This window comes from Callospermophilus lateralis, chromosome 5 (genome assembly GCF_048772815.1).
Source record: "Callospermophilus lateralis isolate mCalLat2 chromosome 5, mCalLat2.hap1, whole genome shotgun sequence".
NCBI lineage: Eukaryota > Metazoa > Chordata > Mammalia > Rodentia > Sciuridae > Callospermophilus > Callospermophilus lateralis.
The window spans coordinates 78,983,265-78,997,749 of NC_135309.1; the positions used below are offsets into that span (position 1 = coordinate 78,983,265).

At 33.7% G+C, this 14,485-nt stretch overlaps 1 protein-coding gene across 1 annotated transcript in view; it reads left to right on the plus strand.

Moving 5' to 3' along the window:
* Positions 1–14,485, plus strand: part of Fbxl17 (F-box and leucine rich repeat protein 17) — a 509,566-nt gene that overhangs the window by 12,600 nt on the left and 482,481 nt on the right. The window contains exons 2-3 of the mRNA XM_076856944.2: positions 338–460; positions 2,248–2,505. Of these exons, the coding sequence (XP_076713059.2) occupies positions 338–460; positions 2,248–2,505 (381 nt within the window). The remainder of the gene's footprint in view (positions 1–337; positions 461–2,247; positions 2,506–14,485) is intronic.

Sequence of the window (14,485 nt, forward strand, 5' to 3'; positions counted from 1 at the left end):
CTTTCATATATCTGCCCTTCTCTAAAAATAAGCATTTTTTTATTAGTTTATGGTTTATCTTTCCAAAAGACAATAAGCAAACACAGAATCATGCATATCTTGGTACATATATGCTAGTATCCCCCTGTTCTCTTTTTCCCTTACACAGAAGATAACAGTTTATGTACATACTTTGTCACTAGGACAATCTAACAATGACTTTTCCAATAATGGCCACTGGTATTAAAGATGGTTTTCTGTTTTAAACATTTAAGCTGTTTTTTTTCTAACATAATAAAGGTCTTTTTCTAAGCCTTGAAAATGTTTAATACATATATTGTTCCTTTTTTATTCACAGATATTTTCCAATTTGTCCCTGGATGAGCGTTGCCTTTCTGCATCACTGGTCTGCAAGTACTGGCGTGATCTTTGTTTAGATTTCCAGTTTTGGAAGCAACTGGATCTTAGTAGTCGTCAGCAGGTATGAATCTAATTTTAAGAAACTTAAGAAATGATCTGACCCACCCACTTTAAAAAATCTTTATTCTTCTTCAAAAATCTCTTCCATGTTGTTTTTCAGGATCATTTAATGACTGTAACCTAAAATTTTGTGCTTTCTTAAAGCTGTGTTCTCATGATGAACAAGATTGCTTTTGATGTAGATTGGCCATTTGGGGTTCCCTTTTTTTTTTTTTTTTTTTGCAGTACTCTGGATTGAACCCAGGGCCTCACACATGCTGGGCAGGCATTCTGTCACTGAGCAATGTCCCAGTTCTTTTCAAAAATTTTATTTTGAGACAGGGTCTCTCTCAGTTTTCTAGGCTGACCTCAAATTTGGAATCCTCCTGCCTCAGGCTTCCAAGTATCTGGGAGAATAGGTGTGTGTCACCACCCTCAGCTTCTGTTGCTTTTTAATTTTCTTCTTCATTACGTTTTTAACATTAGCAAACTTTTTTGGGTGAAGTTGTATCACAAATATTATTTTAATAGTAGAAAAGAATAGCAAACATTTTTATAGACTGCCTTTGTACCATGTACTATTCTGAGGGCTCTTTCTTTTTCTTTTTTTCATTTGGGATCAAAAATAGGGTCTTATGCATGCTAGGCAAGTACTCTGTCACTTAGCTACCTCCTCAGTCCTTTTTTATTTTTATTTTGAAACAAGAATCTTGCTAAATTGCCCCTGCTGGCCTCAAATTTGTCTTAGTCTCTCCAAGAAGCAGTGATTACAGGGGTGTGCCATCAAGCCTGGCTGAGGGCTTTTATGTATACAATTCATTTATTTATCTCAGTAATTCCATGAGGAGATACTTGTATTTCCCCTGTATTATGAATGAAGAAATGGAAGTAAAATGGGCTAAGATAACTTTTTAAAACTTTCCTTTTGATAGATTTTTCTAACCCTCCCCATTGCCCATCTGTTTAATATATTTATATCAACTCGGGACCAGCCAAATGTAAAAGATGTGTAGGACAGGTATGGAGTATATCATCCTCCCAGCACTTCAATGTGTTCACCAACTTGGAGACTATTTGAATTTCCTTATTAAAAGAGTTTTTATAACAGATTCTCCAGGCCATCCCTGGAGGATGGATTCTGGGGGTAAGAATGAAAGTTTCCATCATCTCATCATGATTTTTAGTTTTTATGGTATCCAATCTCCATCCTGAAAGCATCTAGGGGCACAATTTTTTTTTTTTGGGGGGGTGGTGCTGGGGATTGAACCTTATGCATGCAAAGCAAGCACTCTACCAACTGAGCTATATCTCTAGCCATGCCCCTCTCCCCCCCCACTTTTTTAAAAAACATATTTTTAGTTGTAGATGGACACAATACCTTCATTTTATTTATTCATTTTTATGTGATGCTGAGGTCTGAACCCAGTGTCTCAGGAGTGCTAGGCAAGTGCTCTACCACTGAGCCACAACCCCAGCCCTAGGGGCCCCATTCTGAGTCACTTCATTATTTATTATAAACTCAGGTGTGGTTAAAGGGGCTTGTTTCATAATAAAAGATACTATCATTCAAGAAATTCCAAAGGTTTTGGCAGCTCTGTGCCAGAAACTGGAGACAACACATTTTTTTATTATGCCACTCAGGGGCACCTCAATTCTTACTGTTTAACATTAAGGATCTTCTTTTTATTGTGGTTTTTTTTTTTTTTTTTTTTTTGCTATAATCTAAATAATTTATTGTGGGAAATTAAATGAAAGGAACTTTCTACTTTTAGCAAAAGTTTGAATTTATTTCCTTTTTTTCTCTTATAGGTCACTGATGAATTATTGGAAAAAATTGCATCAAGAAGTCAGAATATAATTGAAATCAACATTTCTGACTGTCGCAGCATGTCTGATACTGGCGTATGTGTTCTAGCATTCAAATGTCCTGGACTTCTTAGGTATACAGCCTACAGGTGTAAACAGCTTTCTGACACCTCTATTATTGCAGTTGCCTCTCACTGTCCTTTACTTCAGAAAGTACATGTAGGCAATCAGGACAAACTTACTGATGAAGGACTCAAACAGGTAAATTTTAGCATTTGTAGAATGATTTTACTCATTAATTAAAAATGTTTTGCAGCAACACTTTAAAAGGTTGTTGTATTTAAAATAATGCTCAGAAAATGAAATGAGTCATCTTTTTTATGCACCAGGGAATTTTTATTTGTTAGTAAATTAGAGTGCCATAGTTACAATCAGTAAATTAACTTTGTTATGTGTTTAGTGAGTGTCTGAGCTTCTGTGATCAGCCATTCTATTAATTAATGTTTTTTTTTTTTTTTTAACTTTAATTTGCTTTAAGTAACAGTATGCAGATTGGGTCAGCAAAAGTTGCACCCCTGTGTCCTTCCCACCCCCCAATCCCGGGATTAAACCCAGAGACTCAGATATACCCAGATATACCATTGAGGTATATCCCAGCCCTTTTTATTTTGAGGCAGAGTCTTGCTAAGTTGCCTAGAATAGACCGAAACTTGTGATCCTTCTGCCTTAGACTTCCAAATTGCTGAGATTGCAGTAGTGGATCAGCGTGCCTGCCTGGGTCAGAGAAGGTTTTAAAAAAAAATCTGCTTTTTGGGGGAGGGGTATACCAGGGGTTGAACTCAGGGGCACCTCAACCACTGAGTCACACCCCCAGTCCTATCTTGTATTTTATTTACTGACACGGTCTTACTGAGTTGCTTAGCACCTTGATTTTGCTGAGGTTGGCTTTGAAATTGTGATCCTCCTACCTCAGCCTCTTGAGCCACTGAGATTACAGGCATGTGCCACCGTACAGGGCTAAAAAAATAATCTTAATTTCTCTCTTATATTACTAGATACATACATACATGATTTAAATTATTTAAGTATGGAAGTCTAAATTGAAGAGCATAAAATGAAGACAAATGGTAATCATCTGAATATCACCGAATAATTGAGTTAAAATTAGCTTTACATATACTTTTTTTTAATATGCTTCCTTTGGAAATGACATTTAGAATTTCATGGATCAGAGTGGATTGTTCATTTCACAAATGAAGATCCTTAAATTTAAACATTACGGACGAATTAACTGAATGCTTAATATTAAAAGAAATTTGGGAAGATTTATACTAATTGGTAACTACTGAGTGTGTCAGATTACGTATTAAGTATATTATCAATTTATAAGGAAGCCTATGTCATTGCAAAAACAAATTGTGCAATAACAATTTTGCTTGTTGTAATATTTTTCATCATTGATTCTTTGTACAGGACGATTCACTAGCATTTCATGAAGTTCTTAAAATGTATTAAAAAATTAATGTTTTATGGAGACATATACATAAAGGTAGCATGATTTTATTTGCTTGATAGAAATTCTCAACAATTTATAATTCACCCTGAAACATTTTTAAAAGTTCTGTGAATTAAGAACTGAATTCAACTGTGTTTAAATCTCATGAAATTTTACAAATAGGGATTAGTTTAGGAGACTACTGAGGGTCTTCCTAGTATTATTTGTGAAAAACAATAAGATCACAGTTATGGTCGAAATAGAATGATAACTACTTTAAGAAGTAAAACTTTAGTGTGCTGCTTAAGTATTATGAATTTTACTACTGTGAAACTAATTATGTAACTCCTCCCTAGAATATGATTTGTTTTTGAGCTTGTTAACCTGTTTAGATTAGAGGTTTGCTTTAGATTTTCCTGGTTTCTGAATTAGGTATATATATTATATTTCTGATAGAAATAGTAAAACAGTACAAATTTTTCTCCTTAAGCTAATTCTGTTCTTTAGTATTTACATAGCAATCTCATTGTAGTGTAGAGAGTAATATTTTCCTGTCCTTAAGACTCTCCTGTAGCAGGGTTATTTTAGATTCTTTTCTTATGGAATAGTGTTATGGGTATAATAAATAATGGCGCATATATACACACATATATATATATGTACATCTTATAAAATTATAATCAAAGCCGGGTGTGGTAGTGCCCGCCTGTAATGGGATGCTGAGGCAGGAGTTCAAAGCCAGCCTCAGCCATAGCAAGGTGCTAAGCAACTCAGTAAGACCCTGTCTCTAAATTAAAGAATACAAAATAGGGGGCTGGGGTTGTGGCTCAGTGATAGAGTGCTAGCCTAGCACGTGCAAGGCCCTGGGTTCAATCCCCAGCACCACATACAATAAATAAAATAAAAGTATTACTACAACTAAAAGAAATAAATATATATATAAAAAAAAGAATACAAAATAGGGCTGGGGATGTAGCTCAGTTGTTAGTGCCCCCGTGTTCACAGAGTTCAATCCCTGGTACTGTTCCCCCTCTGCAAGAAAAAAAAAAAAAACAAAAACAAACTATGATTAACAGCTCATGGTGGCACATGCTTGTAATCCCATCATTTGAGAGGTTGAAACAGGAGGATTATAAATTCAAGGCCATCCTAGACAACTTAATGAAATCATGTCTCAAAATAAAAATAAAAAGGGCTGAGGATATAATTTAGCACCCCTTTGTTCAATACCCAGTATGGCCAACAATAATGACAACAACAAAACAAAAACTATAATCATGTATCTAGGACAGAGAAGAAGCATTTAAGAATAATAGGCTGTTTTAGTTTTCCTAATATTTTCTTATCACTTAGTATTTGCCAGCTAGCAAATGATAGCAATAGCAAAGTATTAAATAAATGCAGTAAATTATATTTGTTAAGTTACTATTTTACGTGTCTGTCACACCTGAAGCTAATTTCATGGAACTCAGCATTTTTGGAAATGAGTCTCTGTAGGCTGAAAATGGTGTAAAGATAATAATGTTGCATTGGTAAATTTTAATCTGGTGATACTGTGAGGTTTTTTTAATCTTTCAAACCAAATATTTAAAGTGATGTCAGCAAAATATTGGAGTAGGCAGCTCTAAAACCCTGTCCCTCCATAAAAACATTGAAAAACAAGTGAGAATTATCAGATCCAACTTTGCCAGAACTTTGGAAAACAGTAAAAGGTTTATAGTAACCAGGGGAAAACTAAACCATGAAAAGGGCAACTAAAAGGTGGAAGGGAATGCATTGTGACTTTTACTTTTCTGAACCCTTCCTTCTTTCTACCTTGACAACAGGCATGAAGATAGTCTGCATTTGCAATGTCCCTGGTGCCAGAAGTAATAAAATGGACCTTATTTGTAAATTATTGTTTTCCTGTTCTGACCTATAAGAGAGCTACTCAAAGGGTTGTTACAGGTGCTCATAGTTCTGTTTCACCTGATTTAGAACTCTTTTGGGGAGGAAAAAACAGTGGATATTGACTAAAGACATGTGGCCAATGGAAAAACTTGCATTTACTTTGTGTGAAAAATTATGGTGAGACATACAGTAGACTTCCTAAGGCCTGAGAAGTTCCCTTTTTGGGAGGATTAAGGTAGTCGGAATACCATTGTATACAGGGGAATTTAGAAAGCCACGTGCAGGGACTTCGGGTGTTGTTCAGTAGTAGTATGCTTGCCTAGAATTCAGGATGCCCTGGGTTCTATCTCTTCCTCTGCAAAACAATAAACAAAACCAAAAAGCCACATAAATGCATGCCCAGGTCCAAGATGCTCAGGAAAACATAAGATGACCATAAACTTTCATTACTGGCTGTTTTCTAGGTTTAGTATAAACAAAAAGTAAAGGTCAAGGAAGAACTGTAAATAGGCACCGAACCACTCTGCAAAAACTGGACAAAGTTTTTTCTAGTTTGTTTTGTTGGTATTCAAGGAAATCTCTTTCAAAACACTGGCTTAACATAAGTTAATCCTTGAATAATAAAAGACATCAGGGTGCTGGGGCTGGGGCTCAGCAGCTGCAGTAGCATACTTGCCTGGCATGTGTGAGGAATTGGGTTCAATTCTCAGCATATAAGTAAATAAAATAAAGGTCTATCAATAACTTAAAAATCAAACCCTGGGGGAAGTGGTAAAAACTGTTCCACTAGTAAAATTATTTGGGTAAAATTATATTTTATGGAAATATAAATACCAACATTACGAAGTGCTATTTCACAAATAAGATAGTTTAGTCAAAAATGGTCTTTTAGGTGCTTCATCATAATTTTGACAAACATTAGTAAACAGAATTCAACACTTAAAATATTAAATTCTAGATCTCTAAGCAATTGATTTTGAGTCAAAGAATTCAAAAAGCACACACATTTGATATTTGCTACAGTCAATCAAAATTATATATGAAAAAACTATATTTTAGAGACATTATCAATAAAATATATACATATCGCTTTAAAATATTTGTCAGTTTGTACTGAAAAAACAGGAAAAATTTTAGCTATAGAACCAACAATTCAGAGTTACTGAGTTCAAGAGAAATCATTAACACAATAAAATTAATCAATTAAGAATAGCCCCATCCAGGCTTTTGCAACTTTATTTACATATCTTAACAACTGTTAGTTGACTCAAAACATAATATGCTCCTAAGCAGGGTTTATCAAAATATCACTGAGTCATAAAATTAATTTAGTGAGTGGGTCAAGGCCAGCACTTATTTAACATAGTAACACAGAATAGATAATATTAATGTGCATTGCATATATGTGGTTTTTCATAAAACTATATTTCTATTTTATATATATATACAGCTGGAATGGCAGTTTTATCATACATGATATATTGTAAGTCCAGAAAGTTTACAAGAGACAATGAGAGTGATAGATGTTGAGAACATTTATAATCCTTTAGGAAGATGAATAGTTAAATGTGATTGTTTAGAGATTCAAGAGAATCTCTAAATATATGTAAAAAAAAAATTTAAAGACTTGAAGGGAAAAATCTACTTTGATAGTTGGAGACTTCTATAACTCAATAATTGATATATCAACAAAGAAATACAAAACATGAATGATAGCATAAACCAAATTACATCTAACAGACATGTATAGTATACTTCACTCAACAGTTGAAGAATACATGGAACATTTTCAAGAACATGTTTTCATAAATTTAAAAAGATTGGGACATATACAAAGTATTTTCTCTGACCATAATAGAATTAATATGGAAAATAATAACTGAAAGAATACTAGGAAATACACAAACATATAGAATTAAAACTTTTATACAACCAGTGGGTCATAGAAAAAATAATGGATGAAATTAGAAAATATTTGAAATGAGTGAAAATGAAAACACTACATACTAGAATTTATTGGATTCAGCAAAAGCATCATTCAGAGAATACCGTATAGCTATAAAAGTGTATAATAAAAAGTAAAATCTCAAATCGGTAACCTAAGTGTACATCTGAGGGAACCTGAGAATATAGAACAAGCAAACCCAAAACTAGTAGAAGGAAGGAAATAATGAGCAGAGTAAGGATAAACAGAATAGAGAACAGAAAACTACAAAGAAAATGAAGGAAAACAAAATTAGATCATTTGAAAAGATCAAGAAAATGGACAAACGTTGAATAGATTTTGACTATGGAAAAAAATCTTGAAAATTAATAAGTCATACATGAGAGTGGGCATTGGTACTGACTTTACAGAAATAAAAAGGATTCTGTGCGAAAACTACACCAACAGTATAGATGAAATGGACATTTTTCTAGAAATAAACTATAGAAACAGATTCAAGAAATAGAAAATCTAAGTAGATTTACACCAATAGATTAACACCAGTCCTTCTCAAATTCTTCCAATTCATTCTGTGAGGCCAGCATTACCCTGCTTCTGAAGCCACATGAAGACATCGAAATGAATAAATAGAACCACAGACCAATATCTTTAATAACTATGCAAAAACTTTCAGCCAAGTGGTGGCAAACTGAATTCACCGGCATATTAAAAGGATTATGTATCATGACCAAGTATAGTTTATCCCAGGAGTGTAAGATTTGTTCAAGATACAAAAATCAATTGATGTAATATATCATGATAACAACACAGAAGAAAAAGAATAAACAGTTGTTGTTAAAGAATCATTTAAAGAAATCAGCACCCTTTCATAATGAACTAGGAATAGAGTGATATTTCTTCAACATAATAAATAAAAGCCATATGTGATAAACTAGCTGATAGACTTAGTGGTGAAAAATGGAAAACTTAAGAACAAGAAAAAGAGAATGCAAATTTTTTGTTCTGCATTCTTCTGTGAGTTCAAACCAGAGTAATTTGACAATAAAAAAGAAGTAAAATGCTTTCAAGTTGGAAAGGAAGAAGTAAAACTATCTCTTATTTGCAGATGACATACTTTTATATATAGTAAACAAAGAATCCACAAAATAACTATTTTGAATTAATAAACATTTTCAGTAGCGTGCCATGACAGAAAAGTCAGTTGTATTTTTGCCCACAACAATGAAAACCCCCAAAGAAATGGAATTCAAATAATTCCATTTACAGTAGCAACTAAATTTTTCTGTAAATGCTGCTTTTGCTTCATTCCATAAATTTTGACATTTACTTTCATGTTAATTTAGTTGAATATTTTTTTAAAATTTCTTTTGAGGCTACTTTGACCCTTGTGTTATTTAGAAGTGTGTTGTTTAATTTCTGAATATTTTTGGATTTTCCAAATGATTTTTCTGTTATTAATTTTTAATTCTGGTGTGTTCTGAGAGCAGATATTGAATGATTTGTGTTATTTTAAATTTATTAAGGTGTGTTTTTAAAATTTTTAATTTTTTTTAACTTGTTCTAATTAGTTATACATGATAGTAGAATGCATTTTGACACATTGTACACAAATGGAGCACAACATTCATCTCCTTCCTCTGGCAGAACTTTGTGCAGAGTCACACAGGTAGTTTAATCATACATGTATATATGGTAATAATGTCTGTTTTATTCCACTGTCCTTTCTATCCCTACATCCCCTCTCCTCCTCTCACTCCCCTCTGCCCAATCCAAAATTCCTTCATTCCCCCTCCCCACATTGTGAATCAGCATCTGCTTATCAGAAAAAGCATTTGGCCTTTATGACTGAGTAATATTCCATTATGTATATGTACCACATTTCTTTATCCATTCATCTGTTGAAGGGCATGCATTTTGGTTCCATAGTTTAGTTATTGGGAATTGAACTACTCTAAACATTGATGAATCTCCATACTGCTTTCCATAGTGGTTGCACCAATTTGCAGTCCCACCAGAAATGTATGAGTGTACCCTTTTCCTCACATCCTCACCAATACTTAATATTGCTTATATTCTTGGTAATTACCATGGTGACTGGAGTGAGATGAAATGTTTAAGAGTAGTTTTGATTTGCATTTCTTAAATCACTAGAGTTAAAGTGTGTTTTATGGTCCAGAATGTAGTCTGTCTTGGTGAATGTTCCATGTTAGTTTGAGAAGAATATGTATTCTGATGTTACTGAGACAGTCTACAGAGGATCACCATATCCAGTTGATTGTTGGTATTGTTGGAAGTCAACTTTTTTTCTTTTTTAACTGCTGTGCATTAAAATCTCTAATTATCATAATTCATTCATCTATTTTACTCTGTCACTATTTTTGCTTCATATATTCTGACACTCCTATTAGGTGCATACTTGTTCAGGGTTATTATATCTTCTTGGAGTATTGTCTCCTTTATCATTATATTATGTCATTTTTATCACTGACAACTTACATGGAACTCTGTTCTGTCTGAAGTTGTTATAGTTATTCCCAGAGTTTATTTAATAATTGGAATCTTTACTTTTTTACATTTCTGAAGGATTGCTTTTAAGTATTCTCTTTTCTCTCAATTTGTAAATCTCTCTTAGTGTATAGTCATTTAGGGATTAATTTAAATATTCAAATTTCATTTGATGACAGTTTTTGTGACTGTTTCATGGACTTCTTTTTTAAAGACTTTTTTTTTGTTTGTTTGTTTTAAGAGCAGTTTTAGAGTCATGGCAAAATTGAGAGGAAGTAGAGATTTCCTATATTCTTCCTGCTTCCTCATGTGCACAACCTTCCTCATTATCAACATACCCAACCAGAATGGTCCATTTATTACATTTAATAAACCTTCATTGACACAATCATCAGTCCCAAAATCCATAGTTTATAAAAGGGTTCATTTTTGGCATGGTGTATTATGGGTTTTGGACAAATACAAGAAGAGATAGTTCTACAATTATAAAAGCATACAGAATATTTTACTGCCTAAAGTGTCACTCTACACTCCACTCTTAACTTTGGGCAATCACTGATCTTTTTATTTTCTTTATTATTTTAAGTATTCCAGAATGTCTCTGATTCCAGTTGAAATTATATAGTATAAATTCTTTTTGAATTGGTTTCTTTGACTTAGTAGAGCATATTTAAGGATCCTCCATGTCTTGTCTTTTTTTTTTTTTCCTTCTTTTTTTGGTACTGGGGATTTAACCCAGGGGTGCTTTACCACTGAGTCACCTCTGAAACCCTTTTTATTTTGTATTTTGAGTTAGGGGCTTGCTGTGTTGCTTAGGACCTCCCTAATTTGCTGAGGCTGACCTTGAACTTTCAGTTCTCCTTTCTCAGCCTCCAGTGTTTCTGGGATTACATCTTCCATCTTTTGACAGCTCACTTATTTTTAGCACTGGGTAATATCCCATTATCTGTGTATACTACAGTTTATCCATTCAACTACTGAAGGACATTTTGGTTGCTTCCAAGTTTTGCCAATTATGAATAGTAGGACTTTTTATGGAAATACTTTTCCATATTCTTTGGGTAAATAGCAAGGAACATGATTGCTGGATTTTATAGTAAAAGTCTCCAGCTATTATAAATTAATAAATTAGTAAATCAATCTGTTTCTTCTTGTGGTTCTTTAATTTTTAGCTTTACATATTCTGATAATTTGTTGTTGTTGCACATACACTAAGGATTGCTGTCCTTTTGAAGCATTTATCCTTTTTCATCATTATGTAATGTTAGCTTTTGTGTCCACTAATGTTCTTTGTTTTGAAGTCTGCTTTGTCTGAAATGAATATAACTTCTTTTAGTAAGTGTTAGCATAGTATTACTTTCTTTATCCATTTGTTTTATTTCTCTCTTTTTTAAAATTTTGGTATCAGTGATTGAACCCAGAGGTGATTTAACACTGAGCTGCATCCACAGTCCCTTTTAATTTTTTCTTTTGAGATAGGGTCTTACTACATTGTTGATGTTGGCTTCAAACTTGTGATTTTCCTGCCTTAGCTCCCCAGTCATGGGGATTACAGGTGTGTGCCACTGTGCCTGGCTATCCACTTACTTTTTAGTCTCCATATTTCTTTACATTTAGAGTGGATTTCTTATAACTTGTAGTTGGATCCTATTTTTTTATTCATCCTGACAGTCTCTGTCTTTCAATTGATATGTTTATTCCCTTGACATTTAAAGTGATTGTTGATATAATTATATCAATATCTACTGTATCTGTAAATGTTTTCTATTAGTGGTTCTTGATCTTTGCTTCTTCTATTTTGTCTTCTATACTTTCTCTGCCTTTTGTGGTTTTATTGAGCATTTTATATGGATCCATTTTCTCTCCTTTCTAACCAGATTAGCTTTATTTCTTTTTTAAAAAAATTTAAGTGGTTACTCTAGAAGTCACAATATGTGTTTATAACTTTCAAATAACACTGTGCTATTTCAGGGGGGTACAAATACCTTATAATAGCAACATATTTCTAACTGTCCCTTCCTAGTCCTTATATAATTGTTGTCATTCATTTTGCTTACACATAAAACACACAGATAGGTACAAAAATGTATATTATCGAGTATGTTGTTGGTATTAGTTTGAGCAAACTTTAACTTGTTAGCTTACCTAGAATTAAAAAAACAAAGTTTTACCTTCACTATTGTTTCTAGAATGCTTTTTCTTTTTGTAGATCCAAGTTTCTGACCTACATAATATTCCTTGTTTTTAAAAAACTTTATTTCTTTTTTCTTTTTAATTTATTCTAATTTGTTATATATGACAGCAGAATGAATTACAATTCATATTATACATATAGAGCTTAATTTTTCATCTTTCTGGTTGTATACAAAGTAGAGTAACACCGTTCATGTCTTCTTACATGTATTTAGGATAATGATGTTCATCTCATTCCACCATCATTTCTACCCCCATACCTCCTTCCTTCCCCTCCATATCCTTTGCCCAATCTGGAGTTCATCTAATCCTCCTATGCTCCCCCAACAAACCCATTATGAATCAGCAATCTTATATCAGAGAAAACATTCAGCATTTGGTTTTTGGGGATTGACTTACCTCACTTAGTATTATATTCTCCAACTCCATCCATTTACTGGCAAATGCCATGATTTTATTCTCTCTTACTGCTGAATAATATTCCATTGTGTGTATATACCACATTGTCTTCATCAATTCATCTACTGAAGGGCATCTAGGTTGCTTCCACAGTTCAATTATTGTGAATTGTGCTGCTATAAAGATTGATGTGGCTGTGTCCCTGTAGTATGCTGTTTTTGAGTCTGAGTATAGACTGAGGAGAGGAATAGCTGGATCAAATGGTGGTTCCATTACGAGTCTTCCATGGAATCTCCATAAAGCCTTCCAGATTGGCTGCACCAATTTGCAGTCCCACCCGCAGTGTATGAGTGTGCTTCCCCCCCGACAATCCTCGCCAACCCTTATTGTTGATTGTATTCTTAATAGCTGCCATTCTGACTGGAGTGAGATGAAATCATAGTTTTGATTTGCATTTCTCTAATTGCTAGAGATGTTGAACGTTTCTTCATGTATTTGTTAGTTGATTGTATATCCTCTTCTGAGAAGTCTGTGTTCAGTTCCTTGGCCCATTTATTGATTGGGTTATTTGGTTTTTTGGTGTAAGATTTTTGAATTCTTTATGTGTCCTAGAGATGAGTGCTCTAATCTCAGGTGCGTGTAGTAAAAGTTTGCTTCCATTCTGTAAGCTCTCTATTCACTTCACTGATTGTTTCTTTTCCTGAGAAGAAGCTTTTTAATTTGAATCCATCCCATTTATTGATTCTTGATTTTAATTCTTGTGCTATAGGAGTCTTATTAAGGAGGTCAGGTCCTAATCAGACATGATGAAGATTTGGGCCTACTTTTCTTTTATTAGGTGTAGGGTTTCTGGTTTAATTCCTAGGACCTTGATCCACTTTGAGTTGAGTTTTGTGCATGGTGAGAGGTAGGGGTTTAATTTAATTTTGTTGCATATGGATTTCCAGTTTTCCCAGCACCATTTGCTGAAGAGGCTGTCTTTTTTCCAATGCATGTTTTTGGCACATTTTTCTAATATAAGGGAACTGTAATTATGTGAGTTTGTCTCTGTGTCCTCTATTCTGTACCCTTGGTATACAAGTCTATTTTGGTGCCAATACCATGCTGTTTTTGTTACTATTGCTCTTAGTATAGTTTATGGTGTGATATAGTGATGCCACCTGCTTCACTCTTCTTGCTAAGGATTGCGTTAGCTATTCTGGGTCTCTTATTTTTCCAGATGAATTTCATGACTATTGTTTTTATTTCTATTAAGAATATCATTGGGATTTTGATTAGAATTGCATTAAATCTGTATAGTGATTTTGGTAGTATGGTCATTATGACAATATTAATTCTGCCTATCCAAGAACAAGGCAGATCTTTCCATTTTCTAAGGTCTTCTTTAATTTCTTTCTTTAGTGTTCCATAGTTTTAGTTGTAGAGGTCTTTCACCTCTTTCATTGGGTTGATTCCCAAGTTTTTTATTTTTTTGAGGCTATTGTAAATGGGGAATTTTTTTTGTTTCCCTTTCAGAGGATTTGTCACTGATGTGCAGAAATGCCTTTGATTTGTGGGTGTTGATTTTATATCCTGCTACTTTGCTGAATTCATTTACTAGTTATAGAAGGTTTTGGGCTGAGGATCTAGCTCAGTTGGTAGAGTGCTTGCCTCACATGCACAAAGCCCTGGGTTCAATCCCCAGCACCACCACCCAAAAAAAAAAAAAAAAAAAAAAGCATTTATTGATTTCCGTATATTGAACCAACCTTGCATCCCTGGGGTGAGCCCCACTTGATCATTGTGCACTATCTTTTTGATATGTTTTTGTATTT